Genomic DNA, 26,071 nt, shown 5'->3' on the forward strand with positions numbered 1-26,071 from the left:
ATGGAAGACTCTCAAATGCATGTTGAAAGAAGCAAGTCTGAAAGAAGCAAATTTCAGGATTCTATAATAACTGTATGACACTGACAAATTGAAAAACTATGGAGATAATAAAAAGATAAGTAGTTTCCAAGGGTTCAAAGAAAAGGATGGATGAACAGAACACAGAGGATTTAGGGGGCAATGAAACTACCTTGCGTAATACGGCAATGCTGGATATATGTCATTATACATTTCTCAAAACCCACAGAATGTAGGACACAAAGAGTGAATCCTGATGTAAATTATGGAATCCCACTTTAAGAATAAGACAAGAAGAGAGAAACCAAGTTAACACTAACCAAAAGGAAGCTGAAGTGACTACATCCGTAACCATCAAAGCAGATTTCACAGCAAAGAATATTACCAAGAATAAAGTTTTTCATAATTAAACAAATCAACTCATCTAGACAATTTAAGAATCCCAAATATTTTTTGTACGTAAGCACAGAGTTTCAAAATAACAAAAACTGATAGATGAGGAGGGGAAAACAGACAAATCCACAATTATAGATTTCAACATCCTTCTGTCAATAATTAATAGAACAAAATCAGTAGGGATACAGGAAATAGCACTCAACTTGACATAAGTGATATTTATAGACTACTTCTCCCAATAACAGTTCAATACATATTCTTTTCAAGTACACATGTAACATGTATCAAAATTTACCACATTGTGGACCATAAAACATTAAGTTTTCAAATATGTTCTCTAACCACATGGAAAAACATTAAAAATCAACAACAGAAAGATATCTCAAAAAACTCCAACTAACAAAGAAACTAAACTAAGACACTTCTGCATATTCCATGGGCCAAAGAAGAAATAAAGAGAAAGTAATGATAAAAATACAACATATCAGAACTGTGGATGAAGTTAAAACAGTACACGGGAAATTTATAGCACTAAACATCTATCTCAAATGCTCATAATTTATGAATTACAACTATAAAGAAATGGTTTTCATGTGTGACTTCTCAAGTCAGTAGTCAGTGTCATATTATACTTACTTTCTAAGAAATATGTGGATTTCTTCTGAACACTGTGGTACTTTAACTCTAATTTCCTTTAAATACCACAAGTTCTCTGCCTTAGAAAATCAACAATTGTGATAGATAAAACACAGATTCAAACTTCACTGAATTCTGGCCAGGATAGAGAAACCCTGCACTTGCTAACCTTTTCTTAAAAAGTTTCTTTTTTCCCCTGTGGTGAAGGAATATTTAGTCACTAAGTCACGTCCGACTCTTTTGCAACCCCATGGACTCTAGCCCACCAGGCTTCTTTGTCTATGGGTTTCCCAGGCAAGAATACTGGAGTGGGTTGTCATTTCCTTCTCCAATGGTAAAGTAAAAGAATTGCCTATTTCACAAAATTATCTTAAAATGATCACCATGTGCTGATGCTGAATGACGAAAAATATAAATGCAAACTGTCATATTTTACTAATAAAAAATGATTAAAAGTTTTTCTAAAGTGCTATTTCTTACCTTGCCACTGGTAATATATCTGCAATTAATTTTAAGAAATTTCTCAGTAAATGCTTCTTCCTCCTCAGAAGTTGAAGATACAACTCGTGCAGGTCGAATAGCAGTAAAAGCAGATGAGGGAGTTGCTTCTTTTGGGTGGACTACATCAGGAGTCTTTAAAAAAAAAATAAGATAAAGGCATTTCAGTGAACTAAATAAAACTAAGCACATTATTAAAGCCAAGCACATTATTATTACTAAGCACATTAATAAAGCCACATTATTAGCTTTCCCTAATAAGTACTTTTCTTCTCATCATATTCTGGAGATCAGCTCAAAATGTTTTTATTATTTAAAAATGGGAAAAAAGTCACTTTTTTTACATTTGGAAAAGATCTCCAGCACAGCTAAAACTTATATTTTCAATTACTTCTTTGATGAGAATATATTTATATAATGATATTTTTTACATATATATATATATATATATATATACACACACACACATACATATATAAATCATCATGAGAATGTTGAAAACCATCTCTATGGCCATCCTAGAGATACACACAATACACACACACACATTCAGTTGTTCCTGAATTGAATGACTGGTCCTGATCATTTAATAAATCCCTCAGGTGTTGGGACAGAGAAAATGTGAGGGCTTGTCCGTGAAACCTAGGAATTCAGCAGAATCCATTCACTGAAGAACTTCTTAAAATTTCAAGCTATAATGAGTTTATAAGTAACATTTTATAAGGTATTAATTAGTTAGATCATAGGTTCTTAACTTTTTTGATGTCATGGAGCATTTCCACAGTGAAGCCTATAGACTTCCTTTACAGAATGGAATTTTTTTTGAATACTTAGAGGATTACAAAGAAAAACAATTATATTGAAACACAATTATCAAAACACTTTTTAATTGGATATATAGGTATATATGATTCTTTATTAATATATTAAATAACAAGATCTAGAGATGACTCTTTAATGATAATTTTGAAGTACATGGCCATAGACAACATTCTGTGATATCTACAACAATACTAAATTGATTTGAAAATATGTGAGTTCTGCTGGGGACAAAGTCACAGGTATGTCTGGTTCTTTTCTGTTTACTGTTTATAGTCTTAATCCTTAAAAATGTTAGATTTCACTTAAAACGTTTTATATCCAAGTTCACAGAACTCATAGTTCTCCCAAAGATCAGTGTTATATACAAAAGTAAGACAATTAGACAGGTGCCATTTAATCTCTGTTTTAAATACCTCTAATGAAAGCATTTCATGTTTTATGAGTAAATTCACAATAACATAAAATGTTTTCATATAATAGCAAGGTTCTTCAGAGTTTTGAACTAAAACCTGCCACACTGTAATTAATACCTAATAATTGACTTATCCTTTTGAAATAATAAATAAGACTGCTTCTTCGTTGATCTCACAGACTCTTATATACTTGAAAAGAACTACCAAATTTTAACATAATTTTTCCTACTCTAGTAAGTAGATCTAATTTCTTAAGCCTATATGAGGAAAGAATTTTTAGACTTCCTTTCTAAATTTCATATGCCCTTCCTAAAATGGAGGGTTGAATCCCAAGCACTTGAGCAGATATTCAACAGATATTTTTGAAAACAGACCAGTTAAGAACACTATAAAACAACTACACTTAATATAGCTATATTTTTAAAAAATCTAAAATGAAATTGTATTTTAATGCTGCATGACACTGTAAATCATTATCAATCTTTTCATTTTATGATGCAAATTATTAACTTCATATTCATCCTATTGTGTCTGGCAGTACTGTATCTAAGATATAAATTCATTTACCACAGATAATAATTAAATAAGGGACATTAATAATAATCTTAATTGGAGCCTTTATATTTAAGTATTATAAAAACCATAAGACATATACTCTTGCCTTTATTTACTTTTATTTATTTTTTTTCCATTACCTTAATTTTTGAGCAAACTTATACTTGGCTAAATTCAGTAAATTGCCCAATGAGTAAGATGAAGCTGAGATGAAAACCCACGGTGCCAAAAAATCAACTAGTGAGCTTAACTAGAATACTATGTACTTTCCATTTCAAATATTCCTCTAAATGACTGTGTGCACAGGGGGAAAAAGTTAATACAAAGACATCGGAAAGTCCCCTGCAAGTTGGCACAAAACTACAAATAAAGTTTGTGATGTTGTTCACTTACTCTCAAATCAGGTGACAACATCATTTACTATACAACCGTAGTATTCACAAAAACTGTATGTACCTTGTTATACTGTCAAATATTTCCCTTAAAAATAGACCTCATAGAACAGTTTGCTATTGTTACATCACCGTCTCAAATTCTATTATATAACTCAGTATCATTAGCAATTCCAATTTGTCAATGTAATCCTATTAAAAATAACACAGATTAGTTTAACAAATGCTTCAATTATAGCACAAAAGAGTATTTCTTTAAAAGAAATCAAAATTGTTTGGAGGAATCACAATCAGACTTCATTTTAACTTACATACATATTGATGGCAAAGCATCAGCATCTCTGTATTTCTGTGAATTTACAAATTCTGTTTCTTAATAAGGTGATTTTGAGGCTTATTTGAGTGCTTTCTGAAGCTTCTTTGTGCAATTTTGCTTTAGCCACTAGGGATGGAAAGGTTCTTAAAAATATAGAATTAAAAATTATCAAGCCTTAATAATCACTTCAATTGTTCAAAAGTGCAAAAGTAAAGCAATTTTATGACAAGTGATCCAAAAAGGCCATCTTTTTTTCTGTACAGTACGATTAAGTATTATATAACTTGTAGACTATTATTATAAATCATTATCATAAGCTAATTAGCAACTACAAACTCTCCTTTTCCCATGCTGCCTTGGCTTTATTGAGGTTTTGCTCTTTAGTGACTGAAAATATGTAGAAATGTTCTCTGGTAACACATAGGTTAAGGTATATAAAATTTGAGGAAGAAAAGCCATACAAGGCATAGAAATACCAACATTTTATTTCATACAACATAAATAATATAATCTAAAAGAAAATATTATTTTTAAAGCAATGTACATTTCTTAACCAGTAAATATTGATGGGTACTGTTTATTTTGTGTAAATTATTATGTTTAACGATCACTCTCAGAATTTATTTAAACTCCACTTCTTAAGAATTTGAGGCTTTTAAAACCAACATGCAGAATACAATAGAATACAAATAAAAAATAAAAATATTAGAGTGAAGAAAAACTTAAATGCAATTTTATGTGTTCTACTTGGAGTTTTGGATCCGGCTTTGAACTTTCTGACTTCCCTGGTGGCTCAGACACTGAAGTGTCTGCCTGCAATGCGGGAGACCCAGGTTTGATCCCTGGGTTGGGAAGATCTCCTGGAGAAGGAAATGGCAACCCACTCCAGTATTCTTGCCTGGAGAATCCCATGGATGGATGAGCCTGGTAGGCTACAGTCCATGGGGTCCCAAAGAGTCGGACAAAACTGAGCGACTTTACTGACTTCACTCACTCACACTTGAACTTTTTAGCAACCAGGTTAAAAAGCAAAGAAGAATCAGTTTTTAAATTCTAATTATGAAAACAATGCTCCCATTCAGAATCTAAAGAAAACTCTCAGTAATTTATTTGTGATGTTACAAATAGAGATTTCTTCTATATAAAGAACTGCTTTCCTAAAATCTACATAAATCTAAGTCGTACTATGAAGTTCTGTTTTCACATATTCCAAATATAAAATTTTGTTCTAAGAATATAAGACTAAGTTATAATTAGAGCACCATCATTTAAAAAGCACATACTAAAAACTGTAACTCCTTAATAAACTCCTGGTTTTTAAATTAAGTTTAAAAGCACCAAAGCTAAATTATATTATACAATATGTAGATAAGACAATTCATGTGTTACTTATACATTTGGCATTTATAGTTATTTAACTTCATATAAAGATGGGCTCAATAAAGGACAGAAATGGTATGGCCCTAACAGAAGCAGAAGATATTAAGAAGAGGTGGCAAGAATACACAGAAGAACTGTACAAAAAAGAGCTTCACAACCAAGATAATCACGATGGTGTGATCACTCACCTAGAGCTAGACATCTTGGAATGTGAAGTCAAGTCGGCTTTAGAAAGCATCACTACGAACAAAGCTAGTGGAGGTGATGGAATTCCAGTTGAGCTATTTCAAATCCTGAAAGATGATGCTGTGAAAGTGCTGCACTCAATATGCCAGCAAATTTGGAAAACTCAGCAGTGGCCACAGGACTGGAAAGGGTCAGTTTTCATTCCAATCCCAAAGAAAGGCAATGCCAAAGAATGCTCAAACTACCACACAATTGCACTCATCTCACACGCTAGTCAAGTAATGCTCAAAATTCTCCAAGCCAGGCTTCAGCAATATGTGAACCATGAACTTTCAGATGTTCAAGCTGGTTTTAGAAAAGGCAGAGGAACCAGAGAGCAAATTGCCAACATCTGCTGGATCATGGAAAAAGCAAGAGAATTCCAGAAAAACATCTATTTCTCCTTTATTGACTATGCCAAAGCCTTGGACTGTGTGGATCACAATAAACTAGAGAATTCTGAAAGAGATGGGAATACCAGACCACCTGACCTGCCTCTTGAGAAACCTGTATACAGGTCAGAAGCAACAGTTAGAACTGGACATGGAACAACAGACTGGTTCCAAATAGGAAAAGGAGTATGTCAAGCCTGTACACTGTCACTCTGCTTATTTAACTTCTATGCAGAGTACATCATGAGAAACTGGGCTGGAAGAAACACAAGCTGGAATCAAGATTGCCGGGAGAAATATCAATAACCTCAGATATGCAGATGACACCACGCTTATGGCAGAAAGTGAAGAGGAACTAAAAAGCCTCTTGATGAAAGTGAAAGAGGAGAGTGAAAAAGTTGGCTTAAAGCTCAACATTCAGAAAACGAAGATCATGGCATCCGGTCCCATCACTTCATGGGAAATAGATGGGGAAACAGCGGAAACAGTGTCCGACTTTATTTTTTTGGGCTCCAAAATCACTGCAGATGGTGACTGCAGCTATGAAATGAAAAGACGCTTACTCCTTGGAAGGAAAGTTATGACCAACCTAGACAGCATATTCAAAAGCAGAGATATTACTTTGCCGACAAAGGTCCGTCTAGTCAAGGCTATGGTTTTTCCAGTGGACATGTATGGATGTGAAAGTTGGACTGTGAGGAAAGGACCAGTGCTAAAGCTGAAACTCCAATACTTTGGCCATCTCATGCGAGGAGTTGACTCATTGGAAAAGACTCTAATGCTGGGAGGGATTGGGCGCAGGAGGAGAAGGGGACGACAGAGGATGAGATGGCTGGATGGCATCACTGACTCGATGGACAAGAGTTTGGGTGAACTCCGGGAGTTGGTGATGGACAGGGAGGCCCAGAGTGCTGCAATTCATGGGGTTTCAAAGAGTCGGACATGACTGAGTAACTGAACTGAACTTTAATATAATATGTAACATAAGCTTATGTTTATTATATAACAAAGTATATGTTACATATTTACATATGAAAATTTAGATTTAAAAGCATGCAAGTTAAAATAATTTATATATATTATATATATAATAGGTAAAATATACTTCACATATATATATTTTTAGGGATTTTATATTTATTCTTGGTTTAAATATATAATAGTATAAACAAAAACAGAGAGAGGAAGCAGGGAGTAAAGAAGAAGGGAAACAGAGGGAGAGGAATGTTTGTAACTAGTTTAAGGATGGCATATATGGGAACAATTTTTGAAGCATATGCTGTATTTAATCTCTTCAACTCACACTGATATTCCTAACTAAAGCTTTTTTAACTTCGTGCATGTGTACTATGACTTTAACATCTGTTTTCAGGTATATAAAGTTCAATATGTCAATGAATTATGTGCTTTGTATGATTAAAATAGAGGGAGGTTTATTTTATTAGATATCACATATATTATCAAGATCCCTAAAACTGTTAAGAAATTAACATCACTCTTTTATATATCTTCTCATCTATACATGAAGAAAAGTCACTGAATGTCTTTTAAAAAAATGTTATTTGACCAGAGTTAGAAAATCTTCTATAGCTTCCTGACTAAACTACGTGATTCTCTTTAAATTTTATAAAAGGCAAAGTTATGGGTGCACTGTATCACCCAAGAAGACATGCTGAAGTCCTCACCCTCTTCCTCTGAATGTGACCTATTTTGAAATCAGGTTTTCACAGATGAAGTGAAGCTGCAGTCATACAGGAGTAGAGTGGACCCTTAACCCAACTTAGCTGGTTTCTTTACCTGAAGAGGAGACCACTGTTAAGGCACAGACACACAGGGAGAAGCCAGTCCCGTGCCTACAAAGGCAGAAACTGGAGTGATCTACCAAAAGCAAGAAGGACCAGGACTGTGGTGAGCACCAGATGCCAGAGGAGGAGAGGGAGGACCCTCCCTCGTAAGGAGACGCCATAGCCCTGCCAAAGTCTTGATTTCAGATGTCGAGTCTCTAGAACTGTGAGGTAAATTTCTGATTTAAACCACCCATTTTGTGATCCTTTGTTACAGCAATTCTAGAAAACGAATACAGGCAAACAGAAGAACAACATATTAAAGAGTCCAGAGAATCTTATATTGGGAGTAAAGAAGTAACAAAGCAATATTTTTGTTCACCTTTTAATCATTCTAAGCAATACTTCTGAATCATCTGGTTTATTTTTATTTTTGCTTTGTTAAGCAATAATTTGCTATATTACTTCCACACAGCTCTTTACTACAAACTTTCTAGTTTCTACAACTTGTAACACAAATATTTTAAGATTGTATGTTTCAATCTCAGAGAATGCATACTGCTAATCTTTAAGCTTTAATCAATTAGTTCAAAAAGTGATTAAGAATATAACACAAAATCTGAATTCAGACTGTCAGGGTTTAAATCTCAGCTTTACCACTCATTAAATATGTGACGTATATAAATTACTCATTCTTTCTATGCCATAGCTTCCTTAATAATAAATGCATAGTAAGTACTTTTAAAATATTAACAGTAACTGCAGCAATATAATTGTTTATGCTTGAAAAGAAGCTTTTAGTGTGTCTAAACTCTATTAATACTTTATATATTTTCTCCTGTAAGACCTTCTAGACCTCCCATAGAATCTCAGAAGTTTTTCAAAATTGTATTTTCTTACTACCATGAAATATAATTTGAAAATTATATTTCCTTAACATATTAGAAGTACTCGTCTTTTCTTATTTTTCACTTAGAGTACATTAAAGAGTGTTTTATATTGAGGAGAATACAGCTATCTACTGTTCCATTCTTCAGTGGAATATATTAACATAAAGCAGAAATTAAAAGCTATTTAAAATCATGTCACTTTTCCATATTACTTATGTTAAACATTTTTCCTCTGAATTCTGTGAGTATATCACATTAGTAGCTCTAACCTAAAATGACATTAGCATATAAATAAATTTTAAGATGCACAGAAACAAAGGAAGTAAATGAAGGTTTCTATATTTATAAAAGAATGACAGATTTAAAAAATTTTTTAAAGAAATGTTCACAGTACAAAAATGATAGGTCCCACTACATTCACAATGATTAAATATTACCTATCTTTAGGAGCTGGGTCCAAATATTTACTGAGCAACAGTAGTTTCCGAGTTACCAATTTCCAGCTATAAAGTGGAAATTCAAAAAGCATGGACTCTGCCTTGAAATCCTGATTCAGATACTAGCAAACTGAGTGATAAACACAAGAGTACTTAACCTTTCTCCCTCAGTTTCCTCATCTGTAAAATAAGCACTGTACTGTTAATGTACTGGAAGAAACAGATGGCACACCAATTTGAATGATTTTAGGAGAGAATAATAATGGAACTATTTACAAAGGTATGCAGTATATATGAAAATTTAGGGCAAACAACAGAGGCGTCATTATCACCCATAGGCCCAAAGAATTAATGGAGAGAGCGACAGGGAGGGCTCTGTGGAAACGGTCATATGATAAGAAATTAGCTGCTGAAGAATGCAGCCACTCTGGAGTGACCCTGTAGGAAGACAGCTGAATAAATATGTTCCTCCTCTGTTCCTCTTATCTTGTTAATGTTCTCAGAAGACCAAAACCAAAAGAAATGAAAGGTCAAGGTGGCCCATCCATGATGCAGGCTACCACCTAAAAGGATGAAGAAGGATGTAGAAGAGGTCTAGAGGGAAAAACAAAGACAGCCAGGCCAGGCGCTTATCTCTTAAGTTTGAGGTTAGGCTTAGATGGTGATTCTTTTAAATTGCTTAGAATTTTACATGACACATAGTAAGTTTTAGCTCTTTAGCATATACTTACTTTCATTCTATCTTCTTCCACATTTCTTCATCAATATATGAAAACATGAGGGGAGACTGTTTGATAATTCCCAAAGATTATATTTTATATAAAAATAAAATATTAAAAAATCCCACTGAGATCCTTTATGGTAATAACATTTTAGCCTTATGAATAAGCCATTAAAAAACTGAACATTCAGGAAACCAATCAGTGAATATTAGAAATATAAACTTTTGACAATTTATGGGAAACATATTAAAAAACTAACAAACAATATTTGAATTAATATAATACAGATGAATTATATCAAATAAAACATAAGATCATAAAATCCTTGCTTCTAAGGAACTTACACACAGAATGTGGGAAATATACATTCAATAATTACAGAGACAAAAGCACTTGAGATACTGTATATAAAAAGTCACATGGGAATATTATCTTAGAGGCTGGTAATGAATATATTTCTAGCTTTAAAAAGATATAACTAAAGTTTATAAAATTACTGTTCAAAAGAATTATTTCTGACGATTGACCACAATCAGAAGTAGGTGATGACGATCACTTGGGTAAAGGGAACTTCAAGAACTCATGTTTCTTACTGTTTTCCTGGATTCATCTCAGGGAAAAAGAATTTATTCATATGACTAGTCATATGAGAGGACACTTTAGGGCCACCTTTGACAGAAGCTGAGACACTAAAGGTTAAAAATGTTTCACGGCTTTATTGTTCTTTCCCTCTCTTTTACCAACATGGCAAAGTGAAGAAGACAGCATTTTCATGAAGGTTTTATTGCTCTCTTGAGCTTCAGCACTCTCTTCTCTTTCATCTTATGCCTAATAAAGCCACTTAATAGGCAGATTTGGGTTAAAGCAAAGGACAAGAAAAGGACCCCACAGGTTTCTAGTCAGGCAAAATGCTATAGTCAAGCTTTTCACAATTTTGCTTTAGAGAATGGATCACAGCTAAATTAACCTAACCTAAGGTTACACTACTCTCCTTTGTCATTGCCCCTTATGAATGCATCTCTTTGTTAAGGCCCATGAGAAAATGGTATGGCCATGTTCCAAAAGGTATTCCTGCATCGTTTGGTCCAGTAATACCTATCATTAGAACCTCACTCCCATTTTCATCGATGATGAGAATAAATGTAATATATTCCTTTCATGGGCTTCTCTGGTGGCTCACACAGTAAAGAATCTGCCTGCAATGCATGAGACCTAGGTTTGATCCCTGGGTCAGGAAGATGCCGTAAAGAAGGGAATGGCTACCCACTCCAGTATTCTTACCTGGAGAATTCCATGGACAGAGCAGCCTGGTGGGCTATAGTCCATGGGGTCACAAAGGTACAGTGTTGTCATTTTTATAAGATAGCCAACATGATATTATATGATTAACTTATTAAATATATAAATTATCATTTAAATTATTATGATATTTATAAATTATGACATGATATTTAAAGAGGGCTGATGAATATCTTTGGATTACTACCACCACTAACAGTAAGTTAATTTAAGCAATCTGATTTAATAAGAATGTTTCACTTTAAAAATTAGGACTTACAAATTTAATTAACAAAATGAGGTAAAATTTTATTCTAGCCATAGTCAAACTAAGATTAAATAACAATGATATATATACAGTGCCATTTCTTGATAGCTTTGTAAAGAAGGGAAGCTTACAGTGGTCTTCTCAAATTCTGCCTCGGATGATGTTGGTGACAGAGGACTTATGGGGCTGAGAGATGGAGAGCTCTCAACACTGGAGACATAGTCAGGATCAGGAACATATAAAACCTGAAAGAAAACATTCACATAAAGATTCAGTCAAACTAAAATATTAATAATCAGATGGTGTTCTCTAAGAAAACACCATTAACAATATCCTTCAGGAATAAATTTTAAAAATTAAAACCTTCAGATTAAAAGTATCTTATTACTGAAATAATCTTTAACAAAGTTTAAAAAGATTCAAATTTAATTTTGATAGGTTTGATAACACAGACTGTGGACGACAGTGAAGGGAAACAATGATCCTTATAAATTCTCTCAAAGGACAATTTGGGACAGTCAGCCAAGTTTAAAATGCACACATTCTTTAACTGAGCCATTTTATGTCTAGGACTTCACTTTATCGATATACCTGAATAGAAAGAAAAAGAGAGAAGCAAGAGTGTTCCTTACAGCAATGTTTACAATAGCAAAAAAAGCAGAAAATCCACAGTTCACTGTGCTTATTAAATCATAATATAAGCACACCTTGTTTTACTGGCATCACCTTACTGTGCTCCACACATACTACGTTTTTACAAATTGAAAGTCTGGGGCAATCCTGACTCAAGCAAGTCTATCAGTGCCATTTTCCAACAGCATTTGGTCATTTTCTGTCTGTGTGTTACAGTCAGGTCATCCTTGAAATATTTCAAACATTTTACTACTGTTTGTTATGTTGATATGAGATCAGTGACTACTGCAAAAAAAAACTATGACTCTCTGAAGGTTCAGATGATGGTTAGCATTTTTCAGTAATAAAGTTCTCTCAAATTACAGTTTAAATCAAGGTATATACTTTTTTTATACATAATGCTATTACACACTTAACAGACTACAGTGCAGTGTAGATATAACTTTTATACACACTAGGAAACCAAATCATTCTATGACCTGCTTTATGTGATATTTGCTTTACTGCAGTGGTTTGGAACCAAATCCACAATATTTCCAACGCATACTTATATACCGGTACAGTGCAACATTCTAGATACATGAGAAAGTCTGAGACTGAGTTATGCATAAATAGAACATTTTCCCAGATCAAAATCTTCTTTTTTAAAAAAAGAAGAAAGAAGGGCTCAAGTATTTTTGGAAGGGTATACAAACTGGTAACTGTGGTTGCTTCTGGAAAAGGAAAACTTTAACTCTGAGATAAATTACCCTTAAAGAAGTTTGAATTTTTTATCATATACATGTACTGCTTTGAATATTTCTAAAAGCTCTTTAAAACTATATTTGAAAAGCCAATTTAGTTATTTTCAATAATATTAAAAATTCACATGGATAAAAGTGACATTTAATCATCTCTTCTAGAACCAATATGATTTGTTCAAAGTACGCACAAAATTATTCTTCTTAAATTAACTACATTGTAATGGACACTCTGTCTTAATAACCGAATGTTTCTAACCATCAATGCATATAGAAAATGATACCTGTCCAGTAACAACTGCTCGGGAGAATAATTTATTTAATTGAACAAGTTCGTTGGGCGTTGTATCAAATTTCAGGGCTATACTATTCAAAGAATCCCTTGATTCAACCTGTTTAAAAGAAAAAGAAATTAATGTGTTAAAAGAGAAAAATCTAAACCATAAGGTTTAATGATCATTAATATGTCTATGGAACAATTTGATTAGTAAGTGGTGTATTTCCATTTTTAGAGATAGAATAGCTTGAGAAATTTTGCATTTGTTAACAATTAGTCTCAATCTATTATCAGAGTATATGCTTTACCATCATACATTACAATTATATGAAGTTCTCTACTTCAAGCAATTTCAAAATACAAACCATAATTTACAAAACACAAGTGATTTTCATCTTACAAAAGCTTTAAAGCAATATATTATAGTTTCTAAAAATATATAACTTTTATACAGTAATTTTATTTTAGCAAAGCATGTTGTATTAAACTTAAAATGCTATTTCTAGTAATCTTTATGTACCTAACCTGTCATTTAAATGGATAAATTAGAAAATATATTCAAACCAAAGCTGAGGAATATGTTTGCGAATCAGTATATCTTAATGAATCATACTTATAGAAATCTCAAATTATAAGATTTAATTGCCAATTATCCTGAAACAAAAAAGTCATTTGATTGGTCAACATATTCCTTTACAATTCTCCATAAATAAAGCATTAAGAGAGCTCTGTACAGAACAAAATGAAGTGCAATTAAATAGTTTTACTGCACAAAAGATTTACAATCTAGTTGGAAAGTAAGAAAGACAAAAAAGATTATATAAAAGATGAAAAGCAATTTAAATGAAACAGCAAATACAACAAAAGGTGAGTAGAGATAAAGCAACATATTTGTTCCTAAATGTTCAACAAAGATTTTATGGAAAAGATTTAAAGCTAAATCTTGAAGAAGGGTAAGAACTTGAGAAGCAGAGAAAAGGGAAAAGAACATTCAAAGTGGAAAGAACAGAACCGACATATCAGAGATAGAAAAGTTACAAAACACATTTGTGAGATACTGTCTCTTCCACCTAAACCATCCAGAGTACACTTATGAATTTATGATTTTTAGGAAGGGAAATAACTAGAGTTAAATCTCAAGAAAGGATGATATTAATAGGGTATTTTGAATTAGACTGTAATAGACTTTGAAAAGTCAGGAAAAGTAGACATGAATGTGGGGGGGCTAAATATATCCAATAAATATATATTTTCCTTTTAAGGTTTATAAAACCAAATTGATGCCAAAGACATGAGTAAATAACCTAGTTCTGCTCCGTTCTGTGCAAACTTTCTCATCTATGCAGTGAGATGGTATTTCACTTACTTTATTGAGATAATGTATGTAAAAGCTCTCTGTAAACCAATTTTACTTTGCTGTAACATCTGAAAATTTAAAAAATTACTTCATTTCATATGAATTAATGCACATTTCATCTTCACTATTATTACTAATCGGGGTAATGAAGTAATTAAGAAAAACCCACCAATATAAAGCAATAAAGTTATGTGGCTCAGAGGCATCTTAGATTTGTGGCAACAGGTCCAAGATTGATGAGACAAGAGAAATGATGCAGAAAAACCAATATACTACTACAGCAGTAGATCATCTTTAAAGTAATAAAAATGTAAGAGATTAAGGTATAAGATTTTCAAATAAGACTGAAGAGAATATAGGAATGGATTGAATGAGGTGGTAATACAGTAGTAGTTGTAGAATGTCACAGGTGTGAACATTAATGAGCAACTAACTGATGCTAAATCCAAAAATGCCAACCTGGATGAACAACAGACTGATGGTAAATGGAATAAAAAAGTAGGCACTGGGCAAGGGTGAAGAAATAATTTGTGTAAGGTTTTCTATAGTTTGTTAAATATGAAGTTAGTAGTAAGAAATGCAAGCATCTAGAAAGGTAGAAATAGAAAAAAGTTTGGGTCTCACTTCAGATAGTCAAGTTCTTAAGATTTCCGATTAATAGAATGGAAATGGAAAAGTGAAAAGATAGAAGGGACCACTCACATTTGGAATCAACAAGAGCAGAACCAGCAAAACAGGTGTAAAATACAGTATCCTGGGAGATTTGTTCCTGCAGTCTCACAGATATAAAAATCCACAGGTGCTCAAATCCCTTATATTAGATGGCACAGTATTTGCATATAACCTACACATGTCCTTCATATACATTAAATCATCTCTAGGTTACTTATAATACCAACAGAATGGCCAGTAAGGGAAATTCAAGTTTTGCTTTTTAGAACTTTCTGGTATTTTATTCCCAAAAATATTTCAATCCATGGTTAGTTGAATCTGTGGATGCAGAACCCAAGGATAAGAAGGGTCAATTGTAACTGCAAATTTCAATTAAGCTTTCCCCCAAAATAACGGTTTTTAAATTTCAGTTTGCAACCAATAACACAAGTTTTATTGAATTACGAAAAAAAAAATCGGTAAGCTCTTGAATTCAAAACCAACTAAAATGTCATAATTCTTCACAATCGTGTGATTACATGTGTAGACAATGAAATGCCCCATGCCTACAGTCTTATGCCTTAATGAAACATCAAATTACGCTACTTAATGAATTTATATTCTTAGTTTCTCAACTAGGCAGAGAAGGTACAAGCACACTCAGGTTTATAATATGTTTGACAGAAGATTCTTCTGATAGTAGTAAATACATTTCTACCCCAAATTATGTCATTTCAAACCTTTTAAAAATACTTAAAGTTTCAACTGTTAATTACACAGTTTATGAAAACGAAGTGTAACTCAAGGTTTTGATACTTTGTTCAATTTTTAGAATTTATAAAAAATAATCAAGACTCAAGCCAAGATTGGAAGGCTTTGTGATGACACAAATGTATAACCTACTATTTTCTTCTTAATACAGATATGACAAAATATTAGACAAACTATATAGTTAAAACAACTGCTTTATAACATGTTAACATTATCTAACAACATTTACATTTAATCAAATAAGCAGCATACCACAGATTAGATTTCTCACTTTAGTTCTCCACAGTAACCAGAAATATGGAAAGCTGACACTAAGGACATTTTTGAGAGCCATTTCTAGAACAGAGAAACTTAGCTATATATCAGTGCAAATAATCAAATCAGAGAGGTTATTCTAGAAAATTAATATCAATTTGCTTTTTCCATATTCTGTCATTCTCATTATCATTGCTGGGAATACAATGAAGATCACATTTTTTAAAAAGTACGTGCTTCCCTAGAAGCCCAATCTAATAAAAATTACTGTAGCACAGAAACTTTAACTCCCAGTAAACTATTATTTTATTAAATTTTCTAGAATTACCTTCATATCACACGTAATAAAATTTCTCTTTAAGGAAAAAAAATCCTAAAAACAAGTACCATTGTTAATAAAAGTTATTGACAGTGAAGTAGAGATTTTTAAAATAAGGCAATTAGGAACCCTGGTCTCATTTACAATATAAACAAAGAATACCTCCAATAAGTCTATCACAAACAGAAATCACCTTTTCCAAAACAATTAACTTACAGTATATTCAATAGTCCCTTTGGGTTTCTGAAAAGACATTCTTCTCCCATCTTTTTTGTCTAGGGTCTTCTTTTGGCCAGTATCTGGAAAAAAAGATGATGTAAAATTCTATTAAATTATTTTCCCTTTCAGAGTAAGGACAGTTAAATAGAGCTGAGGTAGCAAATATTTAAAGATTGACCAGGAATACAGCTTGCCACCTAGGATTCTCTGCTCTAAAATACAACCAAGTATCAAAATAAGTAAATGTACTTCCTTCCCTGGTAGGTTTACAAACTGACTAGTATGAAGCACTACAATAACTGGAAGTCAATTCAAAACCTAAGGAAGGAAGGAGACATGACGGTGGAGAAGCAGGTGGATATGGGGCACATCTCTCTCCATGGATGTATCAGGAACACAGAAGATCAGATGCAAAAGATCATGCGGAGCACGAGCTAAGGCTGGCAGGAGTCCCTGACCACCAGAAAGGAATATACAGAGCCACACAAAACTCAGTAGGATGAAGGAAGGAAGGAAAAAAGAAGAGGAGAGTGAGCAGGGTCAGACGTGCACCCAGCAGGTGGGGAAGCTGAAGCAGGGGTGAGATCCCCACATCTGGGGCAATCAGCTGGGACCGAGGGGAAGCATTCAAAACTGCTGGAGAGTGAAGCAGCTGATATGTGACAGTCTGAATAGAGTGAGACCCACACAATCTGGGACGCGACCCTACACACCCTGGACAGAAACGTAAGTCCACCAGAATGCGTGATGGCTAGGAACTGGAGTGTAGGGTTTGGAGAGCAATCCCAGGGCGAGGACTGCTTTTGACTTCAGAGAGATGGCAGGAGGAGACAGGAGAGAAGATATGGTGGCAGGGAATGCTTTTGAAGGAAAGCTTGGAAGGCATGGAGACAGGGCACTACTGCTGAGTCACATGCAGGGTGGGGAGTCATCACTTAAAAACTTGGAATAAAACTACCATATAACCCAGAAATCCCACTATTGGGCATATACCCTGAGAAAACCATGATTCTAAAAGACACATGCACCCCAGTGTTCACAGTAGCACTATTTACAATAGCCCGGACATGGAACCTACCTAGATGTCCATCAACATATGAATGGATAAAGAAGTTGTGGTACATATAAACAATGGACTATTAGTCATATAAAGGAATAAATGAGTTAGTTCTAGTGAGGTAGATGAACCTGTTGTACAGAGTGAAGTCAGAAAGAAAAAAACAGATATTGCATATTGACACATATAAATGGAATTTAGAAAAATGTTACTGAAGTAGCATTTGTAGGGCAGCAATTTGTAGGGCAGAGATACACTCACTGAATGCATTACTACAAATAAAGCTAGTGGAGGTGGTGGAATTCCAGCTCAGGTATTTAAAGTCCTAAAAGATGATGCTGTTGGAAGTGCTGCACTCAATATGCCAGCAAATGTGGAAACTCAGCAGTGGCCATGGGACTGGAAAAGGTCAGTTTTCATTCCAATCCCAGAGAAAGGCAACGCCAAAGTATGCTCAAACTATAGTACAACTGCACTCATTTCAAATGAGAGCAAGGTAATGCTCAAAATCCTTCAAGCTAGGCTACAACAGTATACGAAACAACAACTCTCAGATGTACAAGCTGGATTTAGAAAAGGCAGAGGAACCAGAGATCAAATTGCCAACATCCACTGAATCAGAGAAAAAGCAAAGGGATTCCAAAAAAAAAAAATCTTCTCTGCTTCATTGACTATGCAAAAGCTGTTGACTGCCTGGATCACAACAAACTGAAAAATTCTTCAAGAGATAGGAATACCAGACCACCTGACCTGCCTCCTGAGAAACCTGCATTCAGGACAAGAAGCAACAGTTAGAAACAGACACGGAACAATAGACTGGTTCCAAACTGGGAAAGGAGTATGTCAAGGCCCTATATTGTCACCCTGCTTATTTAACTTATATGCAGAGTACATCATGCTAAATGCTGGGCTGGATGACTCACAAGCTGGAATCAAGATTGCTGGGAGAAATATCTACAACCTCAGCTATGCAAATGATACCATTCTAATGGCAGAAAGTGAAGAGAAACTAAAGAGCCTCTTGATGAAGGTGAAAGAGCAGAGTGAAAAGGTGGCTTAAAACTCAACATTCAAAAAACTAAGATCATGGCATCTGGTCCTGTCACTTCATAGCAAACAGATAAAGTGGAAGCAGTGACAGATTTTATTTTCTTGGGCTCCAAAATCACTGAGGATGGTGACTGCAGCCATGAAATTAAGACACTTGTTCCTTGGAAGGAAAGCTATGACAAACCTAGACAGCATATTAAAAAGCAGAGACACCAACTTTTCTGACAAAGGTCCATACAGTTAAAGCTATGGTTTTTCCAGTAGTCATGTATGGATGAGAGAATTGGACCACAAGGAAGGCTGAGCATGGAAAAAATTGATGCTTTCAAATTGTGGTGCTGGAGAGGACTCATGAGAGTCCTTTGGACAGTAAGGAGATCAAAATAGTCAATCCTAAAGGAAATCAATCCTTAATATTCATTGGAAGGACTGGTGCTGAAGCTGAAGCTCCGATCTTCGGTCACCTGATGTGAAAAGCTGACAAATTGGAAAAGACTCTGATGCTGGGAAAGACTGATGGCAAGAGAAGGGAGTGACAGAGGATGAGATGGTTGGATGGATCATTGATTCAATGAACATGAGTTTGAGGAAACTCTGGGAGATAGGGAAAGACAGGGAAGCCTGGCATGCTGCAGTTTATGGAGTTGCAAAGAGTTGGGACAGGACTTAGCAAAACAACAACAATAAAGACTCAGATACAGAGAACACACTTGTGACACAGTGGGGGAAGGAGAGGGTGGGATGAATTGAGAGAGTAGCAAAGAGAGAGTAGATTAACTGAGAGACTGACATACATATCAGCACATGTAAACAGACAGCCACTGGCAATTTGCTGTATGATGCAGGGAGCTCAACTGGGTGCTCTCTGACAACCCAGAGGGGTAGGATGTGGTGGGAGGCAGGAGGAAGGTTTAAGAGGGAGGGAACATATGTATACCTATGGCTGATTCATGCTGATGTATGGCAGAAACCATCACAATATTTAAAGCAATTATCCTCCAATTAAAAAAATAAATTGAAGAAACATAACTGTTAGCTGGAAGGAAGTTATTAAAAAGTAAATAAGGAAGTTATTAAAAAGTAAATTAAGGACTCAAAATTTATTAATTTATTAAAAGTAAATTGTTATTAAAAAGTAAATTAAATATCTTTCAACACATCTAGTCCTATTATAATAATCTATATTTGAAGATTTATTATTATTATTAACCAAACCAAGTTTGAGGCATGTAACATTAATCTTCACAGAGGAAAACATCTCTAGTTCTAATACAATCATAGTTAAAGACAAAATCTTCACTATGGAGTTATATTAAAATACTGTATTCTTTATACATACCATGAAGTAGATTAAGATATGCTTTCACATATAAACATACTTTTTATGCACTCCACTTCAGATAGAGTGCCAACTATTTGTCACTTGCTTATCAAGATATTTCATTTGAACACATCATTACCACCAAGTTTATAGTATCTGTTTTAAATTCTGTATTAGTGTTAGCTTTCTCATCTGTACTTCATGTAACAAAGATTGCACAGAACTGATAAAATAGCACTCCTATCTAAACAATTTTAAATAAAATCAATCTCTAAAAAACTAATAAACTCAAAACTGAATAAGATTCATAAACATAACAAGATGTTATAGTTATGCTCAATTTTTACAAGATTAAAACAGTAATTTTCAAAGAAAAATTAGTTCTACCTAAGCCTAAGGAATTTAGAAAATATCTTCCTCTTTGTTCTCCCTCCATCCAATCTTAATTGATATTTTGACTATACTAGAGTTTGTTTATATGTATCTAATTAGCTCAGTTGGGTGAATGGTTCTAATGAAGCATTAACAATGATAAAAATAAAGTTCAAATCTCAAAAAATCCCAGTTAGCTCTACAGTACTTAAAAAGGCTGTCCTAAAACCTTCCTGATCACCCAGGTTAAGGCAGATCTCTACTACTAGTCATACAGTATCTTTGTTTCCTTCACAGTATCTGGCACAGTTTTAAGTTTCTTTTTAAATCTCTTCCACTAAACTATAACCTATAAAACACCCTACATAGTTCCACAATGACTCCTCAGTGCCTAACAAAGAGCCTAACACATAGCAAGCATCAAATCTGAATGAAATAATGTTTTGAAGCTACGGCTTAAACTGTACCTAGAACTGCCACAATTCTTACAGTCATTTTGTTTTTTTAAAGAAAAGTGGACAAAGAAGAAAAATATATACTGTTTGGCTGTAGAAAAAGAGGTGTTTTCCTAAAGTTATGCTGGGAATGAAAAATGGTATAATTCTTAGGGTAAGACAGCATTTTTTCTTTTCACTATACTCCAATTTTTCTCCATTAAACAGTATATATTTAAGTTTGTTTTTTGTGATAAAACATTAAAGCTATTTTAAAATACATTTAAAAAATTAATTCCTTTCCTCTATCTCATTTTGCAATTTAAAAATAATGAAAAATATAATTTCAAATTACTTTTAACTAATAATATATATCCTTTCATGATTTCAGGAGTAAATGATGGCCTGCACTTGCTTTGTATAGTAGTATTTTTTTAATCTGTGAAAGAGTTCATTAAAGGTCTAAAAGAAAGTGTTAGTCATGTCCAATTCTTTGCGACTCAAGGGACTGTAGTCCACAAGGCTCCTCTCTCCATGGAATTCTCCAGGTAAGAATACTAGAATGGGTTGCCATTCCTTTCTCCAGGGGATCTTCCTGACCCAGGGATCGAACCTGGGTCTCCTGCATTGTAGGCAGATTCTCTGTCTGAGCCACTAATTACAATTAAATTTGCAATCGCAGTATCATTTCCAAAGGTTTACCATGGAGTGCAGTTCAGAGAAAGAAAACTAATGTATCAGCTTTCCGCAGCTTAAGGTTTGAAACAAATTGAAAGCACTCACTTTAATAATTTAAAATTATAATAAAATATATTGCGATGTCTTATTAGAATAAGTTCTAAAATTATTTTAATAACCAATATTAAAACATGTATTAATATATATAAGTACCAGAGCACAATGAAATACACTAATCATTCTCTTCTATCAATACAGAAATATAATCACAGTATCTGAGAGTTGAAAGTGATCACACTGGTTACGTAGCCCCGTTTCTTATTTGTTAACTTTATACTCCCTTTTAAAGACAGTTGCCAGTAAATATGAATCTGGATTGCAAGTATGGAAAAGAGAGGCCCCATTTCGCTTCCTCACAAAGTTACTAGTATTACAGTTTAGAAATGCATAGATATTTATGATTTGAAAATCAAAATAATAGTGAACATGTATTAAGTGCCCAGCATATGCCAGGGCTTACAGATAGCTCAGTCGGTAAAGAATCCACCTGCAATGCAGGAGAGCCGGTTTGATTCCTGGGTTGGGAAGATCTGCTGGAGAAGGGGTAGGTTACCCACTTCAGTATTGTAGCATGTGCCAAGCACTGCTCTAAGTACTCTTCATTTACTATCTTACCTATTCGTCAACCTTAGAAAGAGGGTATCACTTTTACTACCATTTTAGAACTGAGAAAACCAAGGCACAATTTTGGTTATTACAATGGGATACTGTTTAGCTAAATACTGTGTGCTAAAATGCACATAACCGTCCCCCAACAAGGGAACAATCTGTCACAAAATGTCAACCCTGCACAAGTTGAAAAACCATGCAATGTACCCTAATAGTACGCGACATATAGAAGGTGCTCAATATCAAATGAATAAATGAATATATAATACTTTCCCCTGAGATAAAACAATTATCTGGTATGGTGGAAAGAGCAAGGGCGTTAGATTTTACTCTACATTATCAGAAGCAAAAGCTTAATGTATGTAATCTAAAATAAGAAATTCCCATCTAGACTGTATTCTGTAAGTTTTGATACACTGTATTTTAATAATTTCATCCAAAATATTTCATGACTTCTGCCCTAATTTCTCCATTTGTTATTTTAAGAGTTTTGCTTAATTTGCTAATCTATGACAATTAAAAATTTTCATCTTTTGGTTACTGATTTCTAACCATACTGTGATAAAAGAAAATACTCTTAGATAGTTAAAACCTGTAAAATTCATCAAAACTTGTTTTACAATCATGTATAAATTTAGCAAATGCTCCATATACATGTGCTTGAAAAGAATGTTTTCTATACAGAAGGGTAGTGCTGTATGTGCGTGTGTGTGTGTGTGCATGTGTGGACATGCATGCACACACCCACACACAAACACCTATCTCCATACCCTTGAGATCAAATTTGCTGACTGAGTTCAGATCTTCTATATATATTTTGGTTTGTTTCTGCACGCTTTTTCTTTAAATTACTGATTGAGGTTGTTAAAATCTCTCACTATGATTGTGGGTTATTCAGTTGCTCTAACGTTTCTTTACTTTGCTTTCTATATTTTGAGACTTTTGAGACCATATTAGGTTCATACAAAATAAAAACTGTTGTCTTTCTGGTATGTTGAACCTTATCTTAGAATATTTTTAGACTTAAAAGTTTGATATACTTTTAAACAATTATTTTTATTTATTTATTTATTTTTGGCTGCTCCACGTGGCATGTGGGATCTTAGTATCCCAACCAGGGATCAAACCCATACCCTCTGCAGTGGAAGCCAGGAGTCTTAACCACAAGGGCCAGCAAGGAAATCCCCATTGAGCAACATAGATTGACCTAGAGATTATCATACTAAGTGACGGCAGTCAGACAGAAAAAGACAAACGTCATATCTCATATGTGGAACCTAGTTTTTTAAAAATGATACAAATGAACTTATTTATAAAACAGAAACAGACTTATAGATATTGAAAACATACTTATCATTACCAAAGGGGAAAGGGTGGCAAGTGAGGAATAAATCAGGACTTGGGTTGAATATACATGTGCTACTGTATATAACATGGCATCTGGTCCCATCACTTCATGGCAAATAGATGGGGAAACAATGGAAACAGTGAGAGACTTTATTTGGGGGGGGCTCCAAAATCACTGCAGATAGTGACTGCAGCCGTGAAATTAAAAGACACTTGCTCCTTGGAAGAAAAGTTATGACCTACCTGTACAGCATATTAAAACGCAGACATCACTTTACCAACAAAGGTCTGTCTAGTCAAAGCTATGGTTTTTCCAGTGTCATGTACAGACATGACAGTTGGACCATAAAGAAAGCTGAGTGCTGAAGAATTGAAACTTTTGAACTGTGGTGTTGGAGAAGACTCTTGAGAGGCCCTTGGACTGCAAGGAGATCCAGCCAGTCAATCCTAAAGGAAATCAGTCCTAAATTTTCATTGGAAGGACTGATGCTGAAGCTGAAGCTCCAACACTTTGGCCTCCTGATGAGAAGAACTGACTCACTGGAAAGATCCTGATAGTGGGAAAGATTGAAGGCAGGAGGAGGGATGAGATTGTGGATGGCATCACTGACTTGATGGACATGAGTCTGAGCAGGCTCTGGGAGTTGGTGATGGGCAGGGAAGCCTGGTGTGCTGCAGTCCATGGGGTTGTGAAGAGTCAGACATGACTGAGCTACTAAACTGAACTGATATACACTGGGGAAGGAAATGGCAACCCACTCTAGTATTCTTGCCTGGAGAATTCCATGGACGGAGGAGCCTGGTGGGCTGCAGTCCATGGGGTCACAGTGGGGGACAGGACTGAGTGACTAACACATACACAACACATTAAACAGTTATGTTAGTGGTCATACTGTAGATTATAGCCTAAATTGTTAATTTTCAGTCTAATATTTACTAGCACTTTTATCTTCCTTCTGGTCAATGTAAGGATGTTAAAAACTGTGTGACCCTACCAAGACTTATATGCAATTGTTATTGCATATTTCAATTACATATATATATATTCAAAAACACTCTAAGACATTATTTTTCTAGACAGTCAATGTTCATTCGGTTCTTCCCTCATATTTACCATTCTTATTGAAACTCTGGGTAATTTTGCAGGGGATGGATTCTTAGTTGGCAGGTGTTCTCCTCTGTTGTTTAGTTTCCACTGTTTCTGTTGAGAAATAACTGTCAATCTCATTCTCACAGCACTGACTACTTGTTCTAAATGCTTTAAAAATTTTTTCATCTTTGGTGAGATTTGTATTGATACCACTTGGGGCTTTGGAGAAGGAAATTGCAACTCACTCCAGTATTCCTGCCTGAAGAATCCCATGGACAGAGAAGGCTGGTAGGCTATATAGCGAGATACGACTGAAGCAACTTAGCATGCACGCACTTGGGTTTGTAGCGATGCTTGAAATCTGTGAATTTCATCATTCTTGGCATTTTCAGTCATTCTTCTCTTAAATAATACTTCTGCCTTCATTCTCTCTCTCCTTTCCTTTGGGGACTCCAATATACACATATTAGAACTTCTAATTATATCTTGTATTAAACTTATTCCTGCCTTTATTTTCTACCCCCTCCCCTTTATTCTAGATATTTTCTTCTGATCTATTTTTCAGTTCACTAATTCTTTCTTCTGTGGTGGCCGATTTGCTATTAAATTCATCCACAAAGGTCCTAATTAGAAAATTATTTTCAATTCTGGAATATCCATTTTTCATTTTTAGTTTGAATCTTTACAAAACTCTCAATCAGCTCAAAATTCTCAACACAGCCATTTTAAATCTGATAACTGCAAGATACAGGGTTCCTGTGAGTCTATTTCTATTCTCTTATTGTTTCTGATATCTTACCAGGTGTCTAATTATATTTTACGTACTTTAAATTAAATATGAAAAATTGTCTATAGACAGAATTTGACACACAGAAAGCTGAAATTCTCTACAGGATTAATGCTTGCTTCTGCCAAACGCTTGAGGACACTAGCAATACCAAATCTTATTAATGCAGTTATAGGAATGATGATTTAAAGCCAAGTTACCATCCTATGAGTTTTCCTCTATTCCTACAGCATTTTGGGGGTCCTAAGTGAGAGTAGTTCATTCCTCTACTGTGGTAGGTCTTGTACTGTGTCCCTGTTCCCTTATACCAACAGGCTGGCAACAGCAACTTTTCATCTCTGAGCTGCTGCTTCTGGAATCAATACTTCCCCTGGGGAAAAAAGGAATCCCAAATTGGAGCTGCTCTTCCTTCAGCCTCTGTCCTCACTCAGATCCTAATCTAGTTCTATCAATCAGTTTTCTGATATCCTCAATAAAATTTGTTTGGCCCAGCTGTTTATTTATAATAGAAGTATAGGTGATTTACAGTGTTGTGTTAGTTTCTCATATATAGCAAAGTTTTTCAGTTATACATATATATACATATTCTTTTCATTATTGTTTATTAGAGAATACTGAATAT

The 26,071-nt window shown here is 34.3% G+C and overlaps 1 protein-coding gene across 9 annotated transcripts in view; it reads right to left on the bottom strand.

Annotated features, from left to right (window-relative positions):
• OXR1 (oxidation resistance 1) overlaps positions 1-26,071 on the bottom strand; it is a 517,492-nt gene that overhangs the window by 55,018 nt on the left and 436,403 nt on the right. For all 9 annotated transcript variants that reach the window (XM_069600384.1, XM_069600382.1, XM_069600385.1 and 6 more), the window contains 4 exons: positions 16,642-16,724; positions 13,080-13,187; positions 11,554-11,667; positions 1,531-1,683 (listed from right to left, as the gene is read on the bottom strand). In XM_069600384.1, the coding sequence (XP_069456485.1) occupies positions 1,531-1,683; positions 11,554-11,667; positions 13,080-13,187; positions 16,642-16,724 (458 nt within the window). The remainder of the gene's footprint in view (positions 1-1,530; positions 1,684-11,553; positions 11,668-13,079; positions 13,188-16,641; positions 16,725-26,071) is intronic.

Source organism: Ovis canadensis, chromosome 9 (genome assembly GCF_042477335.2).
Source record: "Ovis canadensis isolate MfBH-ARS-UI-01 breed Bighorn chromosome 9, ARS-UI_OviCan_v2, whole genome shotgun sequence".
Lineage (NCBI taxonomy): Eukaryota > Metazoa > Chordata > Mammalia > Artiodactyla > Bovidae > Ovis > Ovis canadensis.